Source organism: Pteronotus mesoamericanus, unplaced genomic scaffold (assembly GCF_021234165.1).
Source record: "Pteronotus mesoamericanus isolate MK-2021 breed Mesoamerican mustached bat unplaced genomic scaffold, CSHL_Meso_final contig_20, whole genome shotgun sequence".
Taxonomy (NCBI): Eukaryota; Metazoa; Chordata; class Mammalia; order Chiroptera; family Mormoopidae; genus Pteronotus; species Pteronotus mesoamericanus.
Window position 1 is genome coordinate 3779682 of NW_026555085.1, and position 27430 is coordinate 3807111.

General features: G+C 51.0%; 1 protein-coding gene across 1 annotated transcript in view; it reads left to right on the plus strand.

Annotated features, from left to right (window-relative positions):
- Positions 1–19609: 19609 nt before the first annotated feature.
- The window catches only part of ITPR3 (inositol 1,4,5-trisphosphate receptor type 3), a 65751-nt gene continuing 57930 nt past the window's right edge, over positions 19610–27430 (plus strand). The window contains exon 1 of the mRNA XM_054569226.1: positions 19610–19839. Within this exon, the coding sequence (XP_054425201.1) occupies positions 19751–19839 (89 nt within the window). The 5' untranslated portion in view covers positions 19610–19750. The remainder of the gene's footprint in view (positions 19840–27430) is intronic.

Here is a 27430-nt window from a genome sequence, read left to right on the forward strand (position 1 = left end):
GACCCCTGCTCTCCCCTGCTCTAACCCCATGAGGATATTTCTCCTCCTTCCCCTTCCTGATAGGACCCAAACCTTGTGCCAGCAGTGCCTGCTTGAGTAGGGAATCCTGGGGCCCAGGGCACAACGGGACGGAGCTCAGTCCCCTCCCTCATTGTCCTGGGTGGGGCCAGCCAGCGGCTCCTGGGCCCAAGCCAGCACTGCAGTGGGTCGGGGAGGCCAGGCCCCACTGAGGCTAAGGCTATGAGGAATAAGGGGCAGAGTCCTTCGTTCAGTAAGAGGGACTCTGCTCCTTTCTCTCCCTCTTTGTCAAGTGAGGATCGTGCCACCTCTGTGCCCACCCCCACCTGCTTCCCATGATCTGTAGGGAGGGAGGTCTGTGCAGCTGGGAGGGGATGGCTGCTGGTGCTGGGGCAGGAAGCAAGCACAGGCATGATGGCCTTTCCCAGCACCTCAGGGTCCTGGGCTGGCAGTGGGGCACGGCTCGAGGACGTGCTATGGGAGAAGGCCCGGCAGGCAAGCGCGGAGGGCTGGGCTCAGGCCACATGGCTCAGGCTCAGGGTCATGCCACATGGACAGGGCCCTGGCGTTTCTGAAATGTTTCAAGGGAACTGCAGATGCATCTGTGGGTCAGACCTGAGGACTGGGTGGCACTTAAAGCTGCCGCTGCCTCCTGGGTGCACAGGTAGCCGTGGGGAGGGCTGCCATGCCCTGCTGTGCAGGTGGGCCCTGCACTGGGGTGCTTGGCTCAGGGTGAGAGGGCTCTGAAACCCAGTCAGGGTGCCTCTCTTTAACTGTCTCAAAAGGGCCAACTGGGATGGCGGTGGCCCTGGTCAGGCCGGGGGTTAAGTCCAGCTGTATGTCAGAACCTGCCAATCTCACGACTCTCCTCGTTCCCCATCTCCCTCTTCTTCCTCCATCTCTGTTGGTATCTGTCTGTGTGTCTCTGTCTCTTTCTCTCTCATTCTCTACAATACCTCCCATCCCCCCACCGCTTTCCCTTGCTTCTCTCTCTCTGTTACATAAAATGTTCCAGGATGGACAAAGATGGAAGAGAGGTTATGTTTGAGGCTTGTCTTGGTGGCAGCAAGACGATGTGGGTGTCCTCTGCATCACATGGCAGGCGCTAAGGGGTTATATAAAACAGGGCAGGATGAATAGGGGAGCGGGGCATGACCCGCCCCACACAACGTGTTGCCTGGGGAAGAGCAAGGGTCTGTTCCAGAACGAGCACAAATTGGCACTCGGTGGGGCACAGGGCAGGGGTCGATCAGACAGGCAATCTCTGAGGGCGTTTAGGGAGTAATTGCTGTTGTGGCAAGGTCAAGCTGGACTGAACTCTAGGGCCCAGCAGTGGTCAAGTCATTGAATGGTGTCTCCCTCATAGTCTTTGTCTCTTGCCTTTTTATCACTGTGCCTCTGGCAGGACTGAGGCCAGAAAGCACTCCCCAGAACCATTCTGAATGTGTTTTGGGGTCTGTGGTAGCTGAAAAAGTCAGTGGGGCGGGGGGAACCGGGTGGGTGGTCCCAGGGAAACGTGGGCAGTGTCAAAGCTGGACCTGCCTGCCAGGGGGAGCTGCCTTTCTGTGGACTCCTGGGTGGGACCTTTGAGGAAGGGGCCACCTCTGGCTCTGCTTAGAGTCAACAGTTGTCAGTCTCGCCTGTCCCAAGGGGGAGAAAGGGCAAAGCCAGCTGTATTATTTTTCAGGTGGGAAATGAGATGATGGAGAGCACACAGGCAGAGGGGCGGGACTGGGCTGGGTTTGAGCCCCAGCTCCAACTCTGACAAACTCATGTGGCTGCAGACAGGTCCCATACCTCTCTGAATCTCAGTTTCCACATCTGAGAAATGAGAGAATCATGGGCTAAAGGAAGTGCTGTTTGGCATGGAAAAAATATTTATTAAGCATCTACTACATCCCATTCTTATTCTGTACACTGAGGAATAGAGTAGTGAACAAAACCTCTCTTTTGAGCATTTATTATTGCCGGTAGGATAAATAATGAACAGATAATATATTGGGGAGTGACAAGTACTGTGCAGAAAGATGAAGCAGGTAATGGAGTGCTGTTTTACAGAGTGATGGGATGGAGAAGGCCTTTCTGAGGAGGGTGTGTGCAAGTAGCACCACCGGAAAACGAGAGAGGTAGCTGTGAGGGTGTTGGGGAGGGCCCGACAGCTGAGAGCTCAGCATGTGCAAATGCCCTGCGGTAGGAGCACCTGGTGAGTCTGTGTGGCTGGGAGTGAGTGGAAGAGGGAGTAACAGGAGGTGGGGCCAGTAAGGAAGGGGGAGGTCCTGTACTTGACTGATCTGGATTTTTTTTAAAGATTTTTATTTTTATTTATTTCTAGAGAGAGGGGAAGGGAAGAAGAAAGAGAGGGAGAGAAACATCAATGTGTGGTTGCCTCTCATGCACCCCTAACTGGGGACCCAGCCTGCAACCTAGGCCTGTGCCCTGACTGGGCATTGAACCCGCAATTGTCTGGTTCGCAGGCCGGCACTCAGTCCACTGACCCTTGCCAGCCAGGGCTGATCAGGATTTTTGAGGGGTTATTTTATCAGTGAGGAGTGACATGATGTGGTTTATATTTCAGAAGTCCCCCTTGGGCCCTGGCCGGGTAGCTCAGTTGGCTAGAGCACCCCAATATGCTGAGGTTGCAAGTTCGATCCTGCTCAGGGCACATACAAAAATCAGCCAGTGAATGCATAAATAAGTGGAACAACAAATCGAGGTTTCTCTCTCACTCTTAAACAAACAAACAAACAAACAAACAAGTAAATAAATAAAAAGTCTCCCTTGGCTGCTGAATAGGGAAGAGACTGTAGGGGCTTGGGCAAAGCTGGGAGGCCACTTAGGAGACTGCTGGATTGGTGGTTTAGGTCACATCACTGGCTGCTGTTATTATTATAAAAAGGGTGCTGACATTGCCAGGGGGGTTGTCTTTAGCACTAGGGTGCACCCCTTGTACCTCTGTGCAGTGGAATCTCCCATCCCTGGCCCAGAGGCTTGAGAAGAAGAGGGGTGACCTTGGGGCCTGGGGCCCAGGAGGGTCCCACTGAAGGCACATAGGCAACCTGGTCATGTGTGGGCAACTGTGGTGGGAGGGTGGCAGGATGTGGTTGGTGCCAGCAGGGTGTGTGGTCACCGAGGCACAGCAAATGCATCCTGGCCAGCATAGCACCCCCCTGCTGAGGTTAGGCCAGGCCAACGTCTGAGAGCCACGCTGCTGAACTAGAGGGTGTTTCTGCTCCCTGTCGCCCTGGGAGGACACAGGCTGGAGCTGGGCCTTCATCTGCTGATTTAATCTGCCCCTAGGTCAAGGATCAAAGACACCTGTCTCATGAAATTCACAGTCAGGGCTGCAGGGTAATAACAGACTGCAACAATAAAAACTGGATGATGATGTTGCTGTAACACAGGATGGGAGACTGCAGAGGAGGAATCCCTCAGGCTTCAAGGAGGGGGCACCATTTTTGACTTGGGCTTGAGGAGGAGAGGGAGGAATCTGACAGGTGAAGGAAAGAGAGAGGCCACACCTGCTAGCAGGATGGTCTGCCCATGACCCCACTTTCCACCTCTCTGCCCAAGCCAGGGCCGTCCAGGACTCTTCCTTCCTGGGCCTCCTTGTTCATTCCATCTCCTCACATTTAACCCTATGCTCCCTGCCATCAACCCCTCTTCACACTGCATTCTTAGTACGTTTGCTGGGGCCCAAGTCATAGCCACAGCTTCCCCATCCACTCAGACCTCTGCCCATCACTGCCAGTCTTCCCTGCTGCCCTCGACTCTCCCCACCCATTCTGTAGAGCTCAGCCTCTTCCTGGAGTCCTCACAGCTCTCTGGCTATGGGACTAATGAGACTCGCTCTCCCCTGCCCTGGACAGAGGGACACACCATGAAGGCCATCCCTGGGGGCTTTGTCTCCAAGTCTGAAATGTCCAACACTGAATGAGCGAGGGAGGGCAGGCTGGAGGGGGACTCAAGGATGAGCTGGAAAGATGGTCAGGGGCCAGACGGCATGGGCCCTGGATGCCAACCCAAGCAGCCTGGCATTTATCCTCAGGCCAGCGGGAGCCACAGAGGGCTCTAGGTCAGGGATAGTGGCATGTTAGGACGTGCAGTGGAGGATGGAGTAGAGGGGGTAGGGACCATTCAGGAGGCTGTCACAAGTGTCATAGTGAGAGGGGTGTGCATCTGAGCTGGGACAGTGGCAGATAGAGTAGACAGGAGGACACTTGGGCAGTGGTTCTCAGCAGGGAGCAATTCTGGAGACATTTTTGGTTTGTCATAACTTGGGCAGACTTGTCTGGTGTAGGTTTCCTCATCCTTAGTAAAGGTTATTGGGAGGATTAAATGGGTTCATACATGCTCAGTGTTTAAGAAAACTATTTAGAAATATTAAGCACTAGGTAGCATGAGCAACTCTCACTTTAAAACATAAATCCTCTGTTCAAAGTCCTGCATTGGCTCCCCACTGTCCAAGTGAGAGCTAAGGTCTTTCAAGGGCTGCCAAGGCCCTCAGCACCTGCTCCCTCTCTGTCTCCACCCCCGTCTCCTGTTGCCCTCTTGCTCTATGTGCTCTGGTCATGCTGGCCTCTCTGTTGTTACTTGGACACACTCAGCCCACTCCTGCCTCAAGGCCTTTGCACATGCTGTTTCCTCTACCTGGAGGCTCCGCCCTTAGGAATTTATGTGATTTACTTCCTTTCCTCCTCTAGGTCTTTGTTTAGTTGTCACCTTCTCAGGGGGATATTTATTAACCACTTATCTTAAAAAAAAAAAAATCCATCTTCCTTCTCCCCTACAACTGGCTCTCTCCCTGTGCCCGTGCCCTGCTTTATTTTTTTTTCAAGTCATTTTCATCATATCACAAATAAATTATCATATATTTAACTTACTTAAGCTATTGTCTCTCAACTGGAATATAAGCTCCATGAGGGCAGACTGTTGCTTGTCCTGTTTGCTGATGTCTCCTCAGGGCCTGGAACCTCACCAGCACATGCCAAGTATTCCTTAAATATTGCTTCAATGAATGAATGAATGAATGAATGAATGAATGAATGAATGAATTGGGTGAGTGAGAAACTCCACCAGGAGTCAGAGAAGTAGAAGGGGAATGGAGAGCAGGTATAATTATGGAGGAAGAGAGAGTCTGAGCGGACCTCTGAGAGGGGCCAGGTCCAGGCATGGCCTCGGGCACAGAGCCTTGCTCATCTGCCCTCCCTAGGCCTTCCATCCTCACCTGCTCACTGGGATTTTCCTGCTCTTCCCACCTGGCCCTGGACATGGTACCCCTAGCCCAGGCAGATGGCCAGGGCTGAACAAAGTGTCCTTTCCCTTCAATAAGCTGTCCCTTTCCAGGGACACGCAGGACAGTAAGTGTCTTGCTGCTGAGGAAGTACCTGAGGGCCTGGGTGGGCTCTGGAGTGGGCGCAGGGCCGGCTGGGGCAGCCACCCTGCCCAGAGACCCAGAAGAGGAGCAGGGGGCAGAGACCGGAGGCCAAGACAGACCCTTGCTCACCACCAACTCCAACACGCACCCATTCCTCACTCATTGACCAAATCTCAATTGACAGCCTGTCAGGAGTACAGCTATGAATGAGCCCCTGGGGATGAGGGGGACCGGGTAACAGGCTGCCACACACGGAGACACTGGCCCGCCTTGGGCACGTTGCCCTGGGATTCCATGGCAGGCAGCGGGGCTGGAGGCCTAGAGGAGCTTCTGGGACCATGGGGACAAGTGGGGTACTAAAGCGGCATCTCCCCTCCTGGCCTTAGGGAGGATTTGGGGGGACCATGGGTTTATTCTGGCTTCCCTGACACCCCATCCAGCCCCCACCCCCTCTCCACAGGTGTTTCCCTAGTTGACAGAGTGCTGCCAGGAAGCTATCAATGGTTTCTATTGATTGACCATAGCTCAGCTTCTCACAAGCCCTAAACCCCGAGACCCCAGGGCCAGAGCCCCAGCCCCTCACACCCCGACAGGACACTCTCTTGAATCACCGCCACCCTCCTGAAGCCCTTTCTTCCCCATGGTCCTGTCTCAACTTTCCCATGGTACCTGCAAAACCTGTATTTGAGGGGAGGAGTGTTTGGTTACTGGACACGACATCTTCTGGAGGGTATAGTAACTTTCTCCTGTCCATCCACACTCTCAAGTGCTTGTATGTACACATGTACACATTCAAATACCCCTGGGGCACATCTCCAGCCCCTCTGCATACCTCACCAGGTTGCTGATCTGCCCTGAGTTCTCAGGGCCTGAGGACTCCTTGGTCCTCCCTGGGACAGACAGGCACGTCTGGAGGGCAGAGCTTTGAATTCTCTGGGCCTCAGTCTTCAAATATGTAGAGTTGGTGCTGGCTTGAGGTCTCTTGGTGTCACCTCAGGGCCTGTGAACTGTGGGGTCCCAGTTAGCACAGGGAAAGAGCCCTGTTCTGAAATGTCACCATAGTTTAAAAGCATGACCCAGCGTCCTTTGGCACACTTCCTGGGGAGGGGGCTTTGTCTTTCTCCCCTGGAATCTGAGAAGGTTATGACTGCCTCCACCGATGAAGTACAGTGGCAGTGAAACTATGTGACTGTGGAGGCCAAGTTATAAAAGGCCACCCAGGTACCACCTGCTTCTCTTGGGACACTTGCCCTGGGACAAGCCAGGCCTGAGTAAGAAGTCAGGCTGCACTGAGATTGCCGAGTTGGAGAGACCACACAGCATTGCTCTGATTCACAGGCCCCGCTGAGCTCCCACCGAGCTAGTACTGCCTGCCAGCCGTGGGAGGGAGCCGCCTGCACATCCACCCCATGGAGCCTTCCAGATGACTCCAGCCTCAGCCAACATCTGATAGCAATCACATGAGACCCCAAGTGAGAATGGCCTAGCCAGGCCCTTGCCCAGTTCTTGACCCATAAAGCTCAGAGCAAAATAAAATGGCTATTGTTTCACACTACTGAGCTTGGGATTATTTGTTTTGTGGCAATAGCGATCAGAACACTGGCCCCACACTTTTCCTGATTCTTCTCATAATCCCCTTCCCACCTGTGTCCCTGGCTAAACCCTCCTGGACTAGACCAAAGCCTAGAGTAGCTCCCTGGGCTCTGGGAATTCAAAAGGGGAATTTGCCCACCTGCCCCCAGGAAATACTTGACTTACTCTGAGCAACTGTCAGAGACCAGCCAATCACCTGACAGTTGAGTTGGTAGCTGGCAGCTCCACACGAGTCACTTCTGTTTGGTCAGGACTAGAGTGTCCCTGGTGCCCACCTCTGTGCTCTTGCTGGCTCTTAGCCAGGCCCTACCCTCAGCCCCTGCCACCCATGTCTCCAAGGCCTGGCCTCCCAGCCCCGAGTCGGTTGGCTGAGCAGGGCTGGAGCTGGATGATGACAGGATAGTCTGTCACCAGAGCACAGGGCTGCGGGAAGCTGGGGCCTTGGTCAATACTAAAATTGGCTGGTGTGGGGAGGGCACATTAGAGACTGACTCAGCTCTCCAGCTCCCTGGAGGGACTGGGCTCCAATTGCCCCCAGTGGCAACTGGATGGGCAAAACATCCATTATTGACATCTATGCCTTCCCTGCCTTTCTACTCCTCAGCTGGCATTTATTGTGGTCACGTCCATTAATTTACATGTCCTTAAATCTTTATCTCAGGGTCTATATCCTGGAGAACCCAAACCAAGGCAGAGATATCAGGATGAGTCCTCGGTGAACTTAGAATCAGGCCTGGGAATGAAACCCACAGAGTTAGGGTGCTGAGGTGCCCATCAGAGAGTATATGTTACAGGGTTAACAATGACAACTGCCTCTGTTAAGCACCTGCTCTGGGCCAGGGAATGGTGCTGGGGCATGATATCTGCTATCTTGCTAAATATTCACCATGACCTAGGGTTGGTGCTGCATTATCTCCATCTAACAGATAAGGGAACTGAGGTATAAGGAAGTCCTTTATTCAAGGTCAAGAGCTAGAAAGTGACAGGTAAGCCTGGAGAGCCTGGGCTCCAAAAAGTAGTGGACCATGTGTGTTGACTGCTTTGGGAAGAGCAGAGGTCCTTGGCAGGACCTCTTGGGATGGAGGACATTTAAGCTGAGCCTTGAAGGATGAACAGATGTTGGGAAGATGGAGAGACCTGGAAAAGCCCTTGGGCTGTGGTTTCCTCATCTGTCAAGTGGACATAATAACAGTAGCCTTCTCACAGGGCTGTGTGATAGAGACAGAAAGCAGCAGTAGGAAATGTACTGTAAGTGCTAATTCTTACTAGTGTGAATGGAAAGAGTGTGAGCTGGCAGATGTGGTCCTGGTTGGAGGTCTGAACATGTTCTGGAGGTAACTTTCCCACTCCAGGTACTTAGGCCCTGAGGGGAGGGAGCTGGACAAGCTTAGGAAGTTAATTAGTATGGGACCCCTGATTTTGTATTTTTCACTCAGGCAGCATGGAATATTCCTCTCCTGAAGAAGTTCCCAACCCTTGCTAACCAATCCCTGAATCTCCTGTCCTATCCAACTAGTAGTCCTCCTTGCTGTCTAATCTCTTTTCCTCCTGCTATGCATTTTATCTGCTGGGACAAAGAGAATGCTGACGGGTCAGGTGGCATTGGAGTCAGGACAGGTGCAGCTTTGCATGGCCCACAGACCATGGTACCGGAGACAACCCGCCCTGGGTGTGGATGTCCACTTGGCTCAAGCTGGAGGGAGCTGGGAGGATGCACTCAGAGGAAAGATCTAGGTGGCAATTGTTGGTGGAGGCTGGAAGCCTTGGCCTCGGGACAGTCCCTGCCCCACGGGGGAGGCTCCTCCCAGCCACAGGGCAGGGTCCCTGAGGACAAAGGAACAGCCCTCTGCCTTGGGCCTAACTCCTGAGTGAACAAAGACCCCCTGGCAGATTGCCTGTCTATGACTTTCTGCAGAGAGAAGGTCAAGCCTGCAGGCTCTGGGGTCACGTCTTCAGGCATGTCTGAGTTTGAGCCCCATCTCTGTCACTTACTAGCTCTGTGACATTGAGCAAATCCCTTCACCCCTCTGGGCTTTCCTTATTTGCAAAATAGGGACATGTTGCAAGCTATACAAGCTTCACCAGCCTATTAGGTGGCTAAGTGTGATCCCTGTCTATAGACTGGGAGCGATCAATTTGCTGTTTTGTTGCAGTCATGTCCCGTCAGCCCTGGGAGCCTCAGTTTCCTCATCTGTAAAAGGGTGGTGACGATGAGCCAGACTAAGTGCTCTAATGCAGCCATAGCACCACCTAGGGGTGGGCGGCAGGTGTGGGCAATGGCTGATTATTATTGCTTCCCCTTCCAGCTCCAGCCCCAAGTCCCTTGTCCTGGGGACCCTCCCTTTCTGCTGCCAAGGCTGGTTAATGTGCTGGGGGCTGCTCTGGGAGTGACAACATTTAGAAAGAGGGTGTAGAATGATGTCAATGCCAACCAAAGGAAGGAGCTGCTGAGGTGTGTCAAAGGCCTGCTCAATCCAACACAGACTCAATCAATATTTGTCAAGTGGCTGGACACAGACCTCCTTACCAGACAGCTTGTCCCCAGAGGTCCAAGGCTGGGTTTGTTCTCTTCAGATCAGGACCGTCCCTCCCAGAGAAAAGCTGGCCCAGCTTTGAAGGTGCCGACCCACAGGGTTTGTGCAGCATCTTGACCTCGGGAAGGCAACACCTTGCTTAGCACTTTAAGGTGCTTCTGAGCAACCCCAGGCTGCCTGTAGAGGTTCGGCTGTCTGGGTGGGAGAGTGTGCTTCACCTTGCCAGGCCTCAGTACAGCCTCTGTCTTCCTCTCAGACTAGCCTAGGAGCTGGTGGGGGAGTTGGGGAGCGGGGGAAAAAAGAGGCTGATTGCTCAGCCCAGGAGTCCCTTCTCTCCCCCTGCTGCTTTCCATCTGGCCAGCAGCCTCCCCCGCTGCCCCAGGACAAGAGCTCCAGTGTCTGCTCAGCTCCTGGGCAAACAGCAGGCCTTTCTCTCCCTCTACCCTTCAGAGTGCTTTGGCCCTGACCCCTCCCTGCCCTCTTGGAAGGGCATGGTACACCCCTTGCTGCATGATCTTTTCCTTCTGAATGTTTCAGAGGCTGGCAAAACTGGTGTAGGAGCAGGTCCTGTTTGATGGCTGAATCCCTTTATTTTGGCCAGTTTGAGCTTTGGCTAGGCAGCCAGGGCAAGGGCCTGCTCGCAGAGCTGCAATCCTGCCAAGGTGGGTGTGAGATGCAGCTGGAGCCCAAGGCCCAGCCCAGGTGCATTGACGTCATCCTGTTGTCTCCTGCCAGACAAAGGCTGCTCCTGCCTGGCCCCAGCCTTGGCCTCAGGGAAGCTTTTCATGCTGGTCCCTTTGCCAAAAAGATCACAGGGCTGATGTTGGTCCTGCCCCCAACCTGCCTTCCTTGTTGCCAGGTGAGGTTTAGAGGCCTGGGCACATTCTCTGAGGCCAGAGCAGCTTCCTCTCACGGTGCAGGGCACCTGTCCTGAGTTTGAAAAGGGATGGAATTCCCTGAGACCTTCTCTTTTCTTGGGGGCTCCTGCCAAGGTCCTGTGACCTGGGCATCAGGAGTGGCTGACCTCACAAGACAACTGGAAACTGTAATCAAACAGCTTCCAGTGTAACCTCCACTGCTTCCCAATTCAGATTCAGAACTCAGGGGGGTATGCAGGCCAGCCCAGGCCCCTGTATCCTTCTGGCCAGTGGGTGTAATGGACACTCTATCTTATTATTAATTTGGGGATGGGACTCAGAGGCCTGATTTGTGGAGAACTCAGTAAAATTTTGTGTCTCATAAATGTCCCCTCCTTGGTCATCCTAGAAAACAAAATTCCACCATTAGAGGTTCATTTCTTTAGATCTCAAGCACTTCTCTTTATTGAGAACCCTGAAGACTATGAAAACAAAGGCAAGTACAGAGAATGTTTGCTGACTGAGCTGAGTGTTTTACAAAGTAGTTACTTATGCTGGATATCCTCTACTCAGCACTCCACGTCCACTGTCTTCTCTTCTGTGCTGGCTCTGTGTCCTGAGAGACCTGAATTCCCGGCTTCCTTACCCACTGAGCCAATGGGAGGCACTGGTGAGAGAGAGGAGGACAGGAGGAAAGAGAGGTGTGGGGTTCATTTGTTCTGTTGATCCTTTTTCAGGCAGGGGTGCTATGAGTCCAGTAGTTGCTAGCTCCAGGGCCCTTACCCCTGCCCACACCTTGGCAAGTCCATCCATTCATTACTCTTCCTTTAGTCACCTACTGGGCATGTGTTGCCAGTTTCCTACCAGGATCTTACTAATACAGCTCTCTCTCTCTATTTTTTAAAGATTTTATTTATTTGTTTTTAGAGAGGGGAGAAGGGAGGGAGAAAGAGAGAGAAAAAGCCGTCTGGTGTGGTTCAGTGGATTGAGCACTGGCCTATGAACCCAAACGTCACTGGTTCGATTTCCAGTCCAGGCACATACCTGGGTTGCAGGCCAGTTCCCCCACTGGGGGCGTGTGAGGGACAGCTGATCAATCTATCCCTCACACAGCAATGTTTCTCTCCCTGTCTTTCTCTTTTCCTTCCCTTCTTTCTAAAACTAACTAAATAAAAAACTTAATTTAAAAAAAAAGGGAGAGAAACATCGATGTGTGAGAGACACATTGATTGGCTGGCTGCCACTCGCATGGTCAGGGCCAGCTCTGTATTCTGATTTTTCACACAGAACACTGACGTGCAAGAGGCTGGGCAGCTTCTCTGTACAGCTGGCAAGTGGCTGAGCCAGGACTCGGTGGTCTTGCTCTAGGACTTGGCTTTTTAGTGATTATGAAGGTGCCTGGGGAAGAGCACACCTTACCTGCCAGCCAACACCTCAGGGCAGAGGAGGGGCACAACCAGGAGCAGGGAGGGCCCTTGGTTTCAGGACTCCAGAACCAGGGGGCTTCTCTCTCAAGAGGTCAAAGTTAGAAGTTGTGGGGGATGACACCTTCTTCTGCAACCAGAGGGAATCCCAGAAACAGATTCTTTTATCTCTTTTTCCACCAGCCCAGGACCACGTGTTAGGCTCAGCTGGCCCCATTCCTAGTCAGCTTCCTCTTCTGTCCCTTGCATGTGGCAGGAGGTCAGCACTGTCTGAAATAGATATGACATGATGACTGGCGCGTGGAGGTGAGGTAGAGGCCAGCAGAACAAGTCTGTCTCTGTTACCGTGGGAGTGTGTGAGGGAGTGAGAGTGTGAGGGAGAACAAGGGTGTGTGAGGGAGAGCGAGGGCGAGTGAGGGAGAGTGAGGGCGAGTGAGGGAGAGTGAGGGTGTGTGAGGGAGAGTGAGAGTGTGTGAGGGAGAGTGTTTGTGAATGTGAGTGAAGGCTCCTGGGGCGGTGGCCCTGACTGTGGCTAAGTAGTTACTGTGGGCTGGGGTGCCCGCCCAGGCCCAGGGCTGCTGATGGCATGGGGAAGGAATTCTCTGGGAACCCCAGTGGGCCTGGGCGGGTACCCCACCCACATCGGGTGACCCGGCTGGGTGGCTACTGCACTGAGTCAGTCCTTCTGGCCTGGCTCTGCCCCACTGATCCTGGCTCTGCTGCCTTATTGGGAGTGAGGGGCTGAAAAAGGCCTTGAGATCTCCCTATTTGTTATCTGCCCCAAACCACAAGATGGCACAGTCAGGGTGGGTTCTATCCTCCCAGTCATAGTTGGGGCTGGGAGGAAGGAGCTTCAAGAATAGTCAGAGCGGAGGTTGAAATCTGGGAAGCTGATGTGAACTCTCCCTATAAGGAGGAGCCTGAGACCAGCAAGGTCTGTACCATGTGCAAAGTCACACAAAAGAGCTGGAAGTAAGTCTCCAGAAGGCAGCTGCGCTGGTGGTGTGGGGAGTATACTGGTGGAGGAGGCCTAGGGTTCTGGCCTGGGAGCCCCTCCTCATACTCCAATTTAGTCATATATATGCCTCACCCCCTCCATACACAGTATTTTCTTCTGAGTCCAGGAAGAGTGTCTGCTCAGGCCCAGGTTGGATGGAGACAAGAGCAGGTGCATTTCCTGGAGGCCTTCCTGCTAGCTCTTGGAACATGGGGGTGATGCTGTGAACATCTTTTTTCTTATTCCTTTTTGGTTAGAGGTTGTAGTTCCATATAGTCCAAAATTCAAGTGTTTAAATAAGAGATATGGTAAAAAGTAATTTCCCTCTAATTCAGCTCCTGCCCCGCAGTTCCCCCTTCTAGAGGCCCCTGAAAGTGCTGGCTTCCTGTGAGCCTTGAGTTTGGGGTTTCTGATGAGAGCTCCCCATTTCTTCTGTTTTTCCTCTAGGAGAGGCTTCTTTTGTGGAGGTGGGGCTGCTGGGTCCGGGGAGACACCCAGCCATGAGTTGGGGCCTGGACCAGGCAGACTGATTGCCATGGGGATTTTGGAAGCCTCATTCCTGGGCTTGAACTTGGCCCCAGCTTAACAGTACCCCACTCAAGCCACTCAGGAGGGGTAGGGCCCATCGGTTTCTCCTTTCTAACTGCTTAGAGCATTTCTCAAAGCTCCCCACTTCCCACTTTGGGGCCCTGGTGCCTGACACCCAAGCTGGGACTCCCACAGTCTCCCTTTATCTCCTGGTATAATTTATATATATATTTCCCCACCCTCCTTCTTCTTGACAGTTCAGTTCCATTCAGATTTGTTTAGCATTTGTAACATGCCCAGCCTGGCCTGGAGACAAAAAGCGAAGTGGACACAGCCTCCTCATCCAGGAGCTCACAGTCTACTGTAGAGGCCAAAAAAGAAGAGATCATTGCAATTCATGATGGCCCATGGTACATTCTATGCTAGTTCAGAATAAGCCATTCCATGTTAAAAAGCCTGACAATACCAAGTGTTGGTAAGGGCGTGATTCTGGGCAGCACACTCCTAGTGGCTGGCAAGAAGGTAAATTAGAGGGGAGAGAATTTGTCAATTCTAGGGAGTTGGCAATGTACCTTTCCTATGATCCAGCAATTCCACTTTCTAAGTTCTCACTCTAGAAGAAAGTTTTTCAAACTTGTTGACAAGTACCCTCAAAAAGCATACACTGTGTTTCAGAAGGCACATACCACACACTTGCCTCAGACCCACTTTTACCCTAATAGTTACTGAGGATGCGTGATGCACGTTGATATTTTCTAATCAATTCTGAGTATTAAAAATGCTGGTCTTCACTCACTAAATTAATTTCATGGCTCAATACATCTCAATCCATAGTTTGAACAATGTTTCCCTAGATATACTCACATGTATGCACAGAGACAAAAATGTTTACTACAACATAGTTGTAATAGCAAAAACTTAGATGGGGCTTTAATGGTTACCAAGAAAATGGATAAACAAATTGTGATGTGGTCAGGAAGTGAACTATCACATGGCAGCTCCATGTATCAAAGTATACACACGTGGCGATGCCATTTATATAATATGTAAAACCCTACAGAGTGATAGCATACGCTGTGTAGGGATATATCCGTATGACACAGCCCCCCAAATCAGGACAGTGGTTAGCTCTGGGCGGCCGGAGGAGAATACAGGCGGGGAGGAGTTCCTAAGGAACTTCAACTGAATTTTTAAGGTTTCATTCTTCAAAAATATATTGAAACAAATTTTGCAAAATATTAAGATTTGACAAAGCTGGAGGAAAGGTACAGGTATATATTTTTAATATATAATTTTTATTTAATATTATTTGTTAAAGTATTTCATAAAAATATTTACAAGGCTTTGGCCTGGGAGCTCAGCTGGATAAAGCATTGTCCTGATACACCAAAGTTGAGGGTTTGCTTCCCAGTCAGGGTGCATACAACAATCAACCAATAAATACATAGATAAGTGGAACAACAAATCGATGTCTCTCTCTAAAATCAATAAATAAAAATTTAAAAACATATTTAGAAGATTGGTGCTCTAGTACTTCAGGGAAGGAGACTTTATTCTGACCATGGGAGATAAAAGGGAGAAATGTGGAGGGAACCACATTGTTGCAGATGGAAACAAAGTCCAGACTCTTGGTGGTTGCAAACAAAAAATTGAATGGACCACACAAAGATAAGGGAAGCAAGCAAGAAAAACTTTCTGGTATTATATAACTGATAAATCCTCTGAGAAACAGGAGAAAGCCTAAAACCAGGAACTCACACCGAGCCAATACTGACCATCAAAATATCTGGGGAAATAAGTGGAAAACCTGACTATCGGAATCCACTAAATTAGAGAGAGACTAACTCCTGAAATGGCCCCATACCTTTCTGCAGCTGAAGTGGTCAGGCAAAACAGCAGGAAAAACCCAATCCAATGAAAGTGGAATGCTATGATCTGTTGTATTTACAGTTTTAACATCACAAACCAAGGGGCATAACCACTTGGCAGAAAGCACATCATTACAGTCAAGAATTGCATTTTACCAGTTAAGAATTATGTGCAGAAATGCAGTCATTAAAGTCACACTAAAATATTTAATTCCAAAACAAACACATATCTTACAACTTCCAAAGTCAAAATCATCCTGACTCACAAAATCCCCATTTCTTCCAGGAACCAAAGGGATAGTAGCTTCAGTCTCGGTTTTCTGGGCTTCATCATCCCAAGATGTGGGAGTGGGCCATCTCTGGCCAGGGTATGGCTCTCTTCTACTGAATGGTTATAGGCTTTATAAGATTTTTACTTAAGCTTCTACACATGCGATTTCCCAGAATCCTTGATTGCCCACTTGGGAAGGAAACCACAATGCTAATTATTATAATGAGGCAAAGGTGAAACAGAAGCTCTGGTGTGCAGGTCTGAAAATCAGGACACTGATTTCTATTCTATCTCCTGCCTCAACATGAGCCCAGGGACAGGGACAGGAGTAGGTGAGGCCTGGGGACATGAGAATGAACACACCCAGACCTTTCTAGCTGGGACTGTTCTGCTGATGGCTTTGTCCATTTTCCCTACATGTTGGTACCATACTCTCCCCATTTAACATATGAGAAAACAAGCTGAGAACCATCACTGGAAAGTGGCAGGTCTGGGACCTATGAGAGTCAGAGCCTGCACTCTTGAGCTATTGACAGGGTAAACAATAATATCAATGGAGCCACCTTAAAATGGAGCTTGAGCTGCCATGCCAGAGGAACTGCCTTGCATGCCTTATGCCTCAAACCTTTGGATGTTAAAACAAGGCAAACAAACCTTTGGCCTGGGCATAAACAACCTTGTTTTCCCAAGAACAGTTTTGCAAAGATAATAAGAAATCATATATGACTACTGGACTGAAACTTAAAAACATTGTTTAGAATTAATGTCACCATGTTATCTTATCTGAACCAATAGAAATGCCTTCTTTCTTATTCACCTTCCTAATTATTCGCTTTTCCTTCTCGTAAATACCATTGAGCTTGTCTCCTAATCAGAACATTATTTGGGCTTTTGCCTGAATCAGTGCATCTCGAATAGCTACTCTTACTGATCTCAAATCAATGCTTGTTACCTCTCACTTTGAAAGGACTTTTATTTTTAGGTTAACAACAGCATGGTTCCTCCTTGAGAAGCAAACTTCATATGTGCCGAAGGTGCAGGGTTGGGGAGGGTGGGGGACAGATGGGGCGTGGAGTGCTGAGCTAAGGCATATAGACTTTATTCTGTGGGTGATGAGGAGATATAGGAGGATTTCAAGCAGAGGGGGAGGGAGTGAACTCATTGGAGCTGTATCGTCTGTCTCAAAATTTTTTTGTAACTCATTGAACATTTCTTTAAACAAAATCTAACTTAGAACCCAGATACAGGGTCCAGCACAAATAACACCGCTTTTTTAGTATGAAATCTTTTATTACAAAATCATAAGCATTTAATTCTGTAACATAACAGTATCACACTCAAGCACATCATATGATATTTTAGGTGAAATGATCAAATTAAAACTATAAATTATTATACCCATATTACTACCCTACCAACCACATTCCAGGAGGCCTCACTTCTGCTGGACCGTGTCTATAAGTGAATTTACAGGGAAGTCAACTTGACAGAAGCAGGTAAACCAGGGGTGGCTCCTTTGGGAATGCAACATGGACATCATTTTCCAGAAAGATACCTAGAAGCAGTGTGGTGGTGGGAGACTGGCACTGATGTCCTGATGGGGACTTCTCAGTCAGATGGCAATTGTGCTTCCTGCTCTGAGGCTTAGTTGGGGGGGGGACAGATGCTCAGAGCAGTCCCAGGTTGAGGGTGGAGGGAGAAGTGGTTGCATGTGCTTTTTTTTAAAAAAAAAAGATTTTATTTACTTATTTTTAGAGAGAGGGGAAGGGAGGGAGAAAGAGAGGAAGAGAAACATCGATGTGTGAGAGAAACATCAATGGGTTGCCTCCTGTATGCCCCCAACTATGCAACCCAGGTATGTGCCCTGACTGGGAATAGAACCAGTGATGTTTCAATTTGTGGGATGACACCCAGTCCACTGAGCCACACTAGTCAGGGCATGCATGTCTTTGGGTGAGATAGGCCTGACCTCTTCCTGGCTGAGAGAACTTGCTGGGTTCTGAAACCATCTTTTGAGACCTGGGAGAGGAAGAGCATGATTCCTGGATGTGGCTGGAGTGAGAAAGACATGTCCTGAGTGCAGCCACGGGAGAGAGTATTGCCAGAATGTCCCTCTTCATCCTCATTGCCTGGGGAAGAGGAAAAGAAAATTGGGCTGGGACTGGTGGCTTGATCAGAGCCTGGTGACCAGCAGAGGCCTGGCAGCCAATATATGCTTATGGAATGAATGCATATATTTTTATTGCAGGGAAGTCAGTGGAGGCCTGATTTCTGGAAGCTAGTGAGCTTGTTCCAGGGGCTGGCCCTTCCCAGAAGTCTCCCAGAATAGACAGCTGCAGTTTAGTACTGTGCCTGGTTGTGGAGAGGAGAATACACATAGGGCTAGGAGTCAGGGACTGGGCTTTGGGCTCCAGTTGCCATGAACATGCTGCCGTATCATCTTAAGGTTGGTGCTCCTTCTGTGGAATTTGGTCATTTCTTCTTGGCATGGTGGTCTGGGTGAGGTTTTCCAAACTGCACTTTGCAACCCATTTGGTACATTTGAAGAAGCAATTTAGTGGGTCACAATTGGTATTAAAAAACAATAAACACTGAACTGGAACAGAAAATATCAGAGTGCATCACAGGTCATAAGGGTAACTATTGTTTTGAGAAACTATTGTTTTGCTTATACACAGATCAAGGTGTGGACTGGCCTGATGTTAAACTTATCTGTTACTGTAGGTACTGTAGGAAAGTAGGTCCTGGTGAAAAGCTGTGAAACACTGAACTAGCAATCTTGCAGGTGTCCTTCCCTCCCACGGACCCAGGGACTCTTCTCTCCCAGCCCCTGAGTCATCAGCCATCGCTCTGCTCTTAGCCGCCTCATCCCTCCCGGGTCTCTCTTCTTCCTTCTTCAGTATTTTATGCCCCTTCTCCCTTTCTCCCAGGGACAAGCCTCCCCTTTCCCAGGAAGTCGGGTGAGGAAGAGGTGGTTCAGAAGGAAGTAAATGTGATCAAATTCGGGTGGCAGTGAGCATGCTATGCCACTGCTTCAAATAAATGTACCAGGAAGCAAACACCCAAGCACCCGAGATCAGAACAGAAAGTAGCGAGCTGGGGTCGCGAGTTTGAAGGTAGGACTTCAGGAGCAAAAGTTTGGCGGCGACAACGCAGCGGGTCACTCCCAGAGGCCGGCTATGGCCTTGTCATTGTTGGCAAGGTGCGCTATTGAACTAGTGAAGGTAGCTCCCCCGCCTCCTCCTTTTTAAAGAAGACGGCCAGAGCCAAGAGTTTGGGAGCCAACTTCTGGGGAGGGAGCGGCTGAACTGATTCGGAAGTTGGATCTCTTTGTACACAGGAATGCGGAGAGAAAAAAAACAAAACCCACCCCATTGCTTCATTTCCCCTCCAAGCCAAAGCACTTTCTATTGTGCAATGAAAAGGCTGTTCACATTGAGAGAAATGAATCCCGATTTGCGATGTGAAGGAATGAGAGAGCCTCTGGGTGCGAGACAGCAGTCTGCTGGGTGCGAAGACAGCCAGGTGGCCGGAGTGGGTAGGGGTGGTGCCTGGCGGTGGCCAGGGTGCTCCCGGGTCCTCCGCGGGCGGCCCAAGGTAGAGCCTTCGGGCCGACTAGCTGCCCCTTTCTTGGGCGCCTACACCGGCTCTCAGTGACCTAGGATGGAAAAGTAGATGGTCCAGGGAACCCAGAGGGCGGACCGCCCGTACAAAGGCTGGGCCTCCAGGGTGGCGGTTCCGCAAGTCTGTTTGGGGATTTTCTGGAGCTGAAACTCCGTCGCGAGAAGCCCACTTTCCTTCGAGTTTCCGCGATCCGGGGGGCTGTAGGGCGCGGGAGGCTGGCCGGCGCACGTGGGTGTCTGGGGCGGGCCGTGCGGAGGGGTGGTGGTTGGGGGCGGGGGGGGAGTCCGGGGTGTGGTTTCCCCGCCTCCCGGGCGGGATTTGCATGTGTGTGTGAGTGTGTGTGGCTGCCCTAGACTTCCTGCTCCTTCTACGCTTCAGGTAGGCGCGGGCTGGGTCGGCGGGCTGGCAGGCAGTCGGCGGGCGCGCCGAGACGCGGGCACCTCCTCACTCGGACGCCACCGCCGGCTCCCAGCCACGCCGCGCCGCGCCGCGCCGCCTTCCGCTCCGGTGGCCGCTAGCCAGCCCCGGCCGCCCCGAGCTCCCTGCTCCTAGGTGGGGGCGCGCCCCTCCCCACCCTGCTGGTCACCGCTGTCCTCCGCGCAGAGCCCCGTCTCGCGCCCTTGGGCGCCCTCACTGCTTCGGCTCCCCCGAGGGCCGCAACCATGAGCGAGATGTCCAGCTTTCTTCACATAGGAGACATAGTCTCTCTGTACGCCGAGGGCTCTGTCAATGGCTTCATCAGCACTTTGGGGTAAGTGAGTTCGAGGGGGCGCGGGCGGGGAGGTGGCGCCGTTGGTCCTGGTGTCAGTTGCCTGCGTCCTGCCTCCGTCCTCCGACAAACGACCCGGACGTTCCCATCTTCAAGGAGCAGGGGAACGACTCGCCTCCTGCTTTTAGAGAAAGGAAGTTAAATGTTTGCCCAGGTAGGAGACGGTGCCCTGCCGGAGTTGGCAGTCTCCACCCTTGAGCGCTTGCCTCTCTGACGGGGCGGAGAAACTTCCTCTGCAGGTGGACCTGGGGCTGGGCTGGTGGGTGCCTGGGGCCTGAGCTGGGGAAAAGGCGTCCGGGCTGGACGTGACAGGCGCTGGGCGTAGGGCGGGGCTGTGTGGGGTGGGTGGGCTCAGCCGAAGCCCGTAATTCTCTATTTCGGGACCTATTGCACCTTTGAGAAGTTGCACCTTTTTCTCGTAGCTCTCTACTGTCCTTCCCCCTTCAGTAGGAGTGTCTTCTCAGCCCTCCCCTTCCAAGCGTCCCAGGCCGGCTGCCCCCCTTCTCCCCGCCTCTCCCTGTCAATTTCCTGCGCGGCTCATCTGGCGCCCCTGGGTCCCTGGTCCCAGTATCTCTGGGGCACTTTACAAATATTAATTAATTCTGGCGCCACCCCCCAGGGTCTGGGCTGGATAAGCAAGAAATCAATTCGAATCCCCGGAGAGGGCCGGGCCTGAAGCAGGCAAAGGGCGGCAGAGGAATTAGGCAGAGGGAATGGGTTCTCTTCAGAAAGCAGTTGGGTGGTCGGGTGAGGGTAGGGGTGGGGTAGAGTGTATTCTCCACCTCTCTCCCCAGGCCCTAGGTCAGGGCCTGCTACCTCTGTCCCACTTTCAGTCAGAGGACCTGTGTTGTCATTTGCTTTTCACCACCCCCAGCCCACCAGTAGAATAAACCCAGTCTCCTTTGCTAACCCTACCTCTCTGGACCCCAGCCAACCACCAGGTGCCTCCTCTCTGGGGGCTTTGGAGGACTACCATAGCACCCTCAGCCCAGAGCTGGCTTTGGACCTGGCCTTGCTCACCCTGAGCTGAGGGGTGGGAGTCACCTGGCTCCCTTGGTGTCTCCCAGTGTTGTTGAGTTTCGCTTTAATAAAGGGAGTCAAACAGGACCGTGGGGTTGGAGGGCTGGCTTTGTTGGCTGAGGACTGAGTAGGAGTTCCCTTGGATCTTGCTTTCCTTATCTCAGCACCCTCCAGGACTCAGTCCCTTCCCCAACTAGATCTGACTTCTGTGCAGGTCCCCTGAGGACAGGGATGGAGGCACATCTGGCCCTGTACCTGCCAGCCTCCTAGCAGTGACAAGGCTGCCCCTCAGGTCAGGGCTGCTGATTGAAGTACGCACACAGTAAACACCCCTGCTAATGCTAAGGGAAGGAGAGAGGGTGGGGGCTGTGGGGGACGAGGGGCAGATGGCGGAAGCTCTCGTCCTAGTGGCTAAACAGCACTGGAGGCTTGGGGGAAATGACCGTCTTCTCTGTTGCTTTGGGCCTGGCTCATGGCTGAGCACCCAGTGGGTGTTGTGTGTGTGTGTGTATTTAAGTCCTTACTTGAGGATATGTCCATTGATTTTAGAGGAGTAGGGAGAGAGAGATGTGAGAGAGAACATCAGCTGGTTGCCTCCCATACATGTCCCAATAGGCATCAAACCTGAAACCTAGGTATGTGCCCTGACTGGGAATCAAACCCACAACATTTTGGTGTATGGGACGACGCTACAACCAACTTAGCGACCCAGCCAGGACACACAGTGGGGTGTTTTTAAGTACCTGTGACATCTAGCAGAATCATCTTTTCCCCTCCCTGCAGGCTTTGTCCCCTCACAAGGGATTCTCTGTTGCTTCCTAATAGTTCCCTCTTGCCTTGGCCCTTCCTGCCTAGGAAGCTGCTTTCTCCAGTCCACTTTGACCCTGGGCAGGATCTGGTGACTTACAAGAGCCTCTGTACTCCAGGGTGAAGGTACCCTCTGCAAACACCTATAGCTCCCAACTTTCTCTTGATAGATGCCTACCCTCCCAGCCTGGCATTCTAGCACCAGCATATGCTAGCCCCAACTTAATTTTCTGGCTTTTTTCACCTACCTCTCAGACCTTCCCCAGAGGTGTTCCACACTCCTCCCAGGCCCTGGAACCTACCCCATGGTCTCTTTACCTTTGCTTCTGTGTTGTTCAGCCATTCTCCACTTGGGTAAATCTGACCCACCCTCTAAGACCTAGTGCAAAGTGGCTTCTTTTGAGAGATGCATCCCCTCCCCACCAAACCAGCAGAATTATCCCTTTTTCCTCTGTGCTTTGCACTGCTTTGTACAAACTCCCCTCTGATGTTCATTGTTTTATTTTGCAATTAGTTGGAGGTTTCTTTGGTCACCTAATGCTGGGCACCTCACCTGGATTAACTGATAAATTACACCATTTGTCCACTCAGCATGCCCACAGGCACTATGTTGGACACTGGGCATTCAGGATCTGATGAGGGAGCTGTGTGTCTCATGTTCTCGAAACTTAAGAGTCAATAAAAGAATGTTTCTAAGCACTGAAAGTCATTACTACTCAAAGTCTAGTCCTTTGGTAAAGCCACATCAACATCACCTAGAAGCTTGTTAGAAAAGCAGAATCTGAGACCCCTGCCTATTCTGCTGAGTCAGAGTCTGCATGCTGGTCACCAGGAGATTTGGTGCCTTAAAATGTGAGAAGCATTTCTCCAAGTTACTCTCGGCTCCATCCTCACCAGGATCTTTCTGCCTCTATCCTCAGCTCTGGCCCCCTTTTGCCTCCACTCTGGCTGTTGGTGCCCATGTCTGTGAACCCTGGAGGCTGATTTGACTGAGTTCTCATGTTAACCCAATGCTTGATGTCCAAGAGATACCCACAAAGGGCTAGGTGAAATGAATTTTTTGGAGATAGGGGTGGCCTTGGAGGACAGAGGGGCTGGCTCAGCTGGGAGGTGGGAAAGAGGGCAGTGTTAGAGGGGGTAGTCTGGGGCAACCTTCAAATTTCAGCCAGGCTCTGCAGGATCAAGTGGAGGAAGCCAATTAGATCTACTTGGATAATTAGAGCTTCCAGTGAAAATTGTACATTAACTCTCAGGAGGGAGGACAGGAGGGATCTGGGGAGTGGATCCTGGAGGCAGTCTAGTATGCCTTGGCCAGGAAGGCAAAGCAGGCCTATGCCTGTTCTTGGCAGGAGAGCGTGGCCAGGGCCACTACCTTGTTCCTAACCCCCGATGGGTGGCAGACACCAGGACTAGAGAGGCTGATTGGGTCTAGTGAAAGGTGAAAGATTTGATGTGGCTTCCGGCCAGTGACTGCAGGAAACTGGCCCTGAGTGTGTACTGTGGGCCCTTTTCAAGTCTTAACATCCAGTCCCTTGAAGACCTCATTTTATTGCTCTGAGGCATGGCCCGTGGACCACAGGGGAGTACAGGTGAGCTGTTCTTGAAGCTGAGCTCCCAGCATTTGTCACAGTGCTTCTGCGCACCCACACACCAGCGTGTTGGAGCACCATTTGGGTGCTCTCAGGGCTCCTGGACCTATAACACCAGGGCCAGGTGGTCACAGGGAGTAGGGTCATAAGGGTCCCCCACTTGGGGTTCCCTGTCCACCTTGTAGCCTGATCCACTTCCCCAGGAGGGTCGGTACTGAAGGTCAGGATCCAGAAAACATGGAGGAAGCAGGGTTCTTTGGAAAAGACGATAATGCTGGGAAGGATGGAAGGCAGCAGGAAAAGAGGAAGACTAACTATGAGATGGATTAACTCCATAAAATCCATGAACATGAGTCTACAGGAGCTGAGGGGGGCTGTAGAGGACAGGAGCGTGAATATCACTCACTCATAGCCTTTTCAGGAGTGGAGTTGACTCACTGTGAGAAAACATCAACAAATGTGGAGGAAGCCCCAGGTCAGCAGGGTTGGGACCCTTGTGTTGGGAGCCAGGGCCATGGCTCCCCTGCTTTTTCACCACTCTCTGGGTGATTTGGTAAGGCCCTGCTTTCTCAGAGTGTCTCCTTCAGCCTGGATGTCCTCTGTGGTGTTTTGTTTGCAAACAAAATTACCTGAGGATCCCTGGGGAGTATTTCAAAAAAATTTCATCTCTGAAGTCCCATTTCAGACCAACTGTATCAACATTTCTAGGGCTGGGGTCTGAGGGTTGGACTGCTTCTCGGGTGATTTTAATGGCTTCCAGGGGCTGGGATCCCTAATCTGAGCACAGCCCCCCCCACCCCCCTCCCCGCCCACTGGCAGGCTGACATGTCTACCTGTTGGGTCTACCTGCCTTTTAGTCCAGAGAGTCCATCTCTTAGTCTTTGTCAGATTTCATTAAGTCAGTGAACAAACATTTACTGAGCACCTACTATGTGTTGGGACACTGTTCTAGTCACCAGGGAATCAGTGGTCACTGAGACAGAGTTTCAGCCTGTTCTAGTCTGCACAATGGAGAGCTGGGACAAGTGGTCTGTAAGAGCCCTTTGGGCCTTCTTTCTCTGAGACCCTGGAATTAAGGATGGGGCACCGCCCCTCCGGCGCAGACCACACTCCTTTGAAGCTGATGTCAGACCTGTCCTTGGCTGTCATTGTATTGTGACTTCACTGGAATGAGCTGATTTACCCTGTCCTATGCACCAAGGCAGGGGCTTGGCCTCAGCTGGGCCAAGCCATGCAACGAATTTTTTGAAAATACCTTTTTTTTTTTTTTCCCCCTTAAAATGCAGTATATGCTCCATGGAGTTAACCTGGAAAACTCAAATAAAAATTATCTGTAATAATACCACTGTGACTTATATTCACATTCTGTATGTGGACCTAGTCTTTTCACCTACACAAACAAACATTTACAAAATGATATGAAACCGCACATAGGTCTTCATACCTTGTCTTTGGGGGGATATATTAAGATGTATTCTCCCATGTCAGCACTCCGCTGTTAGGGTTGCATAGCATCCCATGGTATGATGCACCTGAATTTGTTTAAGTAACTCCAGTGTTGGGCATTCAGGTATGAAACCAGAAATGCCAGCGTTTGCGCTGGTGCTGCCTGTCCCCACCAAAACCAATAAGTAGAGACAGGGACTGAATCTTTATGGACGTTTTATTTAGATGACCAACATCTGAGAAGATGGCAGGTATGTACCCTAACAGATTGTCTTAAATTCCATTTTAAACTGACCCTTTTTATAAAGAGAAGAAAAGTGTAGGTAAGGGGTTTGGAATTCAGGAAAGAGGTTAATCAGATAAAAGCTGCAGTCCAGCAATTTTCCTAACATCCTTTCATCTGCTGACTGGTCATTTTCTTTATCTGTGTCCTGTGTCCTGGGTGATTTTTTCTACCTGTGTCCTGGGTGGTGGACTGTCTCTCCCTAGAACACAATGGCTCGGATATCACCTTGATTGCTTATGGTCTTTTCTGGAGCACAAAGGTCAATCGCTTGTGGTCTCCTGGAGTCTGGGTGGGCTGTACCTGCAGTTCCTGAAACAATAGCTTTTTATGGGCATTAGCTACTAGGCTTATTAACTATTAACTTAAACTAAACTGTTCCAACTCTTGAGTCCCCCATCAGGTTGTTTCTCAATTTTTGCCATTACAGGCAATCAGCACTGAACATCTTAGTCTGAACATGCCTGAACACTTGTCCAATTATTCTCTTAGGATAAATTCCTAGAAGTGGAATTCTGAGACCAAAGGGAAGGCACATCTTTTATTTCACAGGTTATCTCTGGTGATAGAGGTGTAGAAATGGGGACCCTGCGCTCCATGGGGTATGGCTCACTTCTTGTTACAAGTTTGAGAATCTTTTACTGGGGGCGTGAGAGAGTAAGACCAGCCTGTGCCCTGGAGGTTGGGTGTCGTGGCTGTGATGGGGAGGGGGAAGTGGAGGGAGGGGCCTTGTGGGACAGAATCAGTCCCAAGGTTCTACCACAGGGCTTCAGGGACCCAGGCCTGGTATGACTCCTCCTCCGCCTAAGGAACCCTGCTGTAGGCCACTTGCTCACTCTGTGCTGCTCTCCATTCCTGAGCCCACATCCCCTCCTGGCTCAGTCCAGTTGGGCTGTGGGTTGGGTGGGCCAGCACCTCGGATTGGAGGTGGGATGATGTGCTGAATTTTAGGGTGGGGCCACACTAGTGTTCTGCTCTCAGCTTAGGGGGAGGTTTCTGGGTTTCGATTACCCCTGAGCCCACATCTGGAGTCCCTGTGGTCCACCCCCAGGCCTGCTCTTCCTACTTCATCCCGTGTGGAGCTGGGAGGCTCCCCCCTGGAAGTGGGGCTGTGAGAGAGGAGGGAAGAAGACACGGAGGAAGGGGAGGAAAGCAGAGCCCAAATCTCCAGTAAGTTTATCACCTGTGAGCCCTGAACCCTGATGCCCTGAGGGTGTCATACTGTTCAGGCCTGGAGTGGCAATGGTACCCATCCCTTTACCTGCAGTGAGGACCCCTGGCTTTAGTGAGGCTAAATGAGCAGGGTCACATAGCAAGAGTCTTCAGAGTGAAGACTATAGGGCCTTTTACACCCGGGACTGGGCACAGAAATGAGGCTGGGCCCTGACAACACGGTGAGCCCAGGGTGTGGGCTGGGGCTGGGTGGGGACACACTGCAGAGTGTGTCCACTTGTGCAGACAGGCTAGAGCAACTCCTTGCAGGGGATTGAGTTGGGGAGTAGAATGATTACAGTATTTTTTTGTAAGTATTTTTTGCAAGGGAGGTATTTTTTTGGCTGGCCGGTGGTCAGAGCCAGGAGAGGCATGGGTCATGAATCTCAGCCTGGGGGCACCTACAGGTGCTCTGGGTGACACCTGTGCACATTTGGTTTGCAAATTGCTGTCAGCCAGCCAGCCAACACCCCCTTGCTCCAGCCTGAAGGAGTGCCTTCTCCTCTGGGATGTGGGTCTAGAAATGGGTGATTTAAGTCATGGAAAGGAGAATTAAGTCTGGGTCTCAGAGATGCTGCTGCTGATGGCAATGGGTAGAGTTGACAGAGGTTTTACAGTTGGTGGCTCAGGCCTTTACTCTTAGTTTGGCTTCTTACCACCAGCCCGAGGCATGAATATAATTCAGGAAAAGTAGAGAGAACAATTTATTTATTTTTAAAAAAAGATTTTATTTATTTTAGAGAGAGGGAAAGGGAGGGAGAAACACAGGGAGAGAAACGTGGTCAGTTGGCTGAGTTGCCTCTCGGCTGCAAGACCTGGCCCGTAACCCAGGCATGTGTCCTAATGGGGAATTGAACCTGGTTCACAGGCCAGTGCTCAATCCCCTGAGCCAGAGGATAGAAAGAACAATTTAGGACACCCGTATATCCACATCTTAGACTTAAAAATTGTCTATAATTTGGCATGTTTGCTGCATCTCTTTTATGCTGAAGTATTTTATGGTAAATTACATACATTGTGTGTTTTCACCTCTAAATGCTTCAGTGTACATCTCTAAGAAATAGGGATATGTTCCTATTTCCTTTTTTTATTGTTGTTCATTCCTATTTCCATAATACTGTTATTACACCAATTCATAATTTCCTAACATCATCCAGTGTGCAGCCCATAGTCAGATGTGCCCCTTTGTCCTCTGTCTTTGACCACTGGTTTCTTT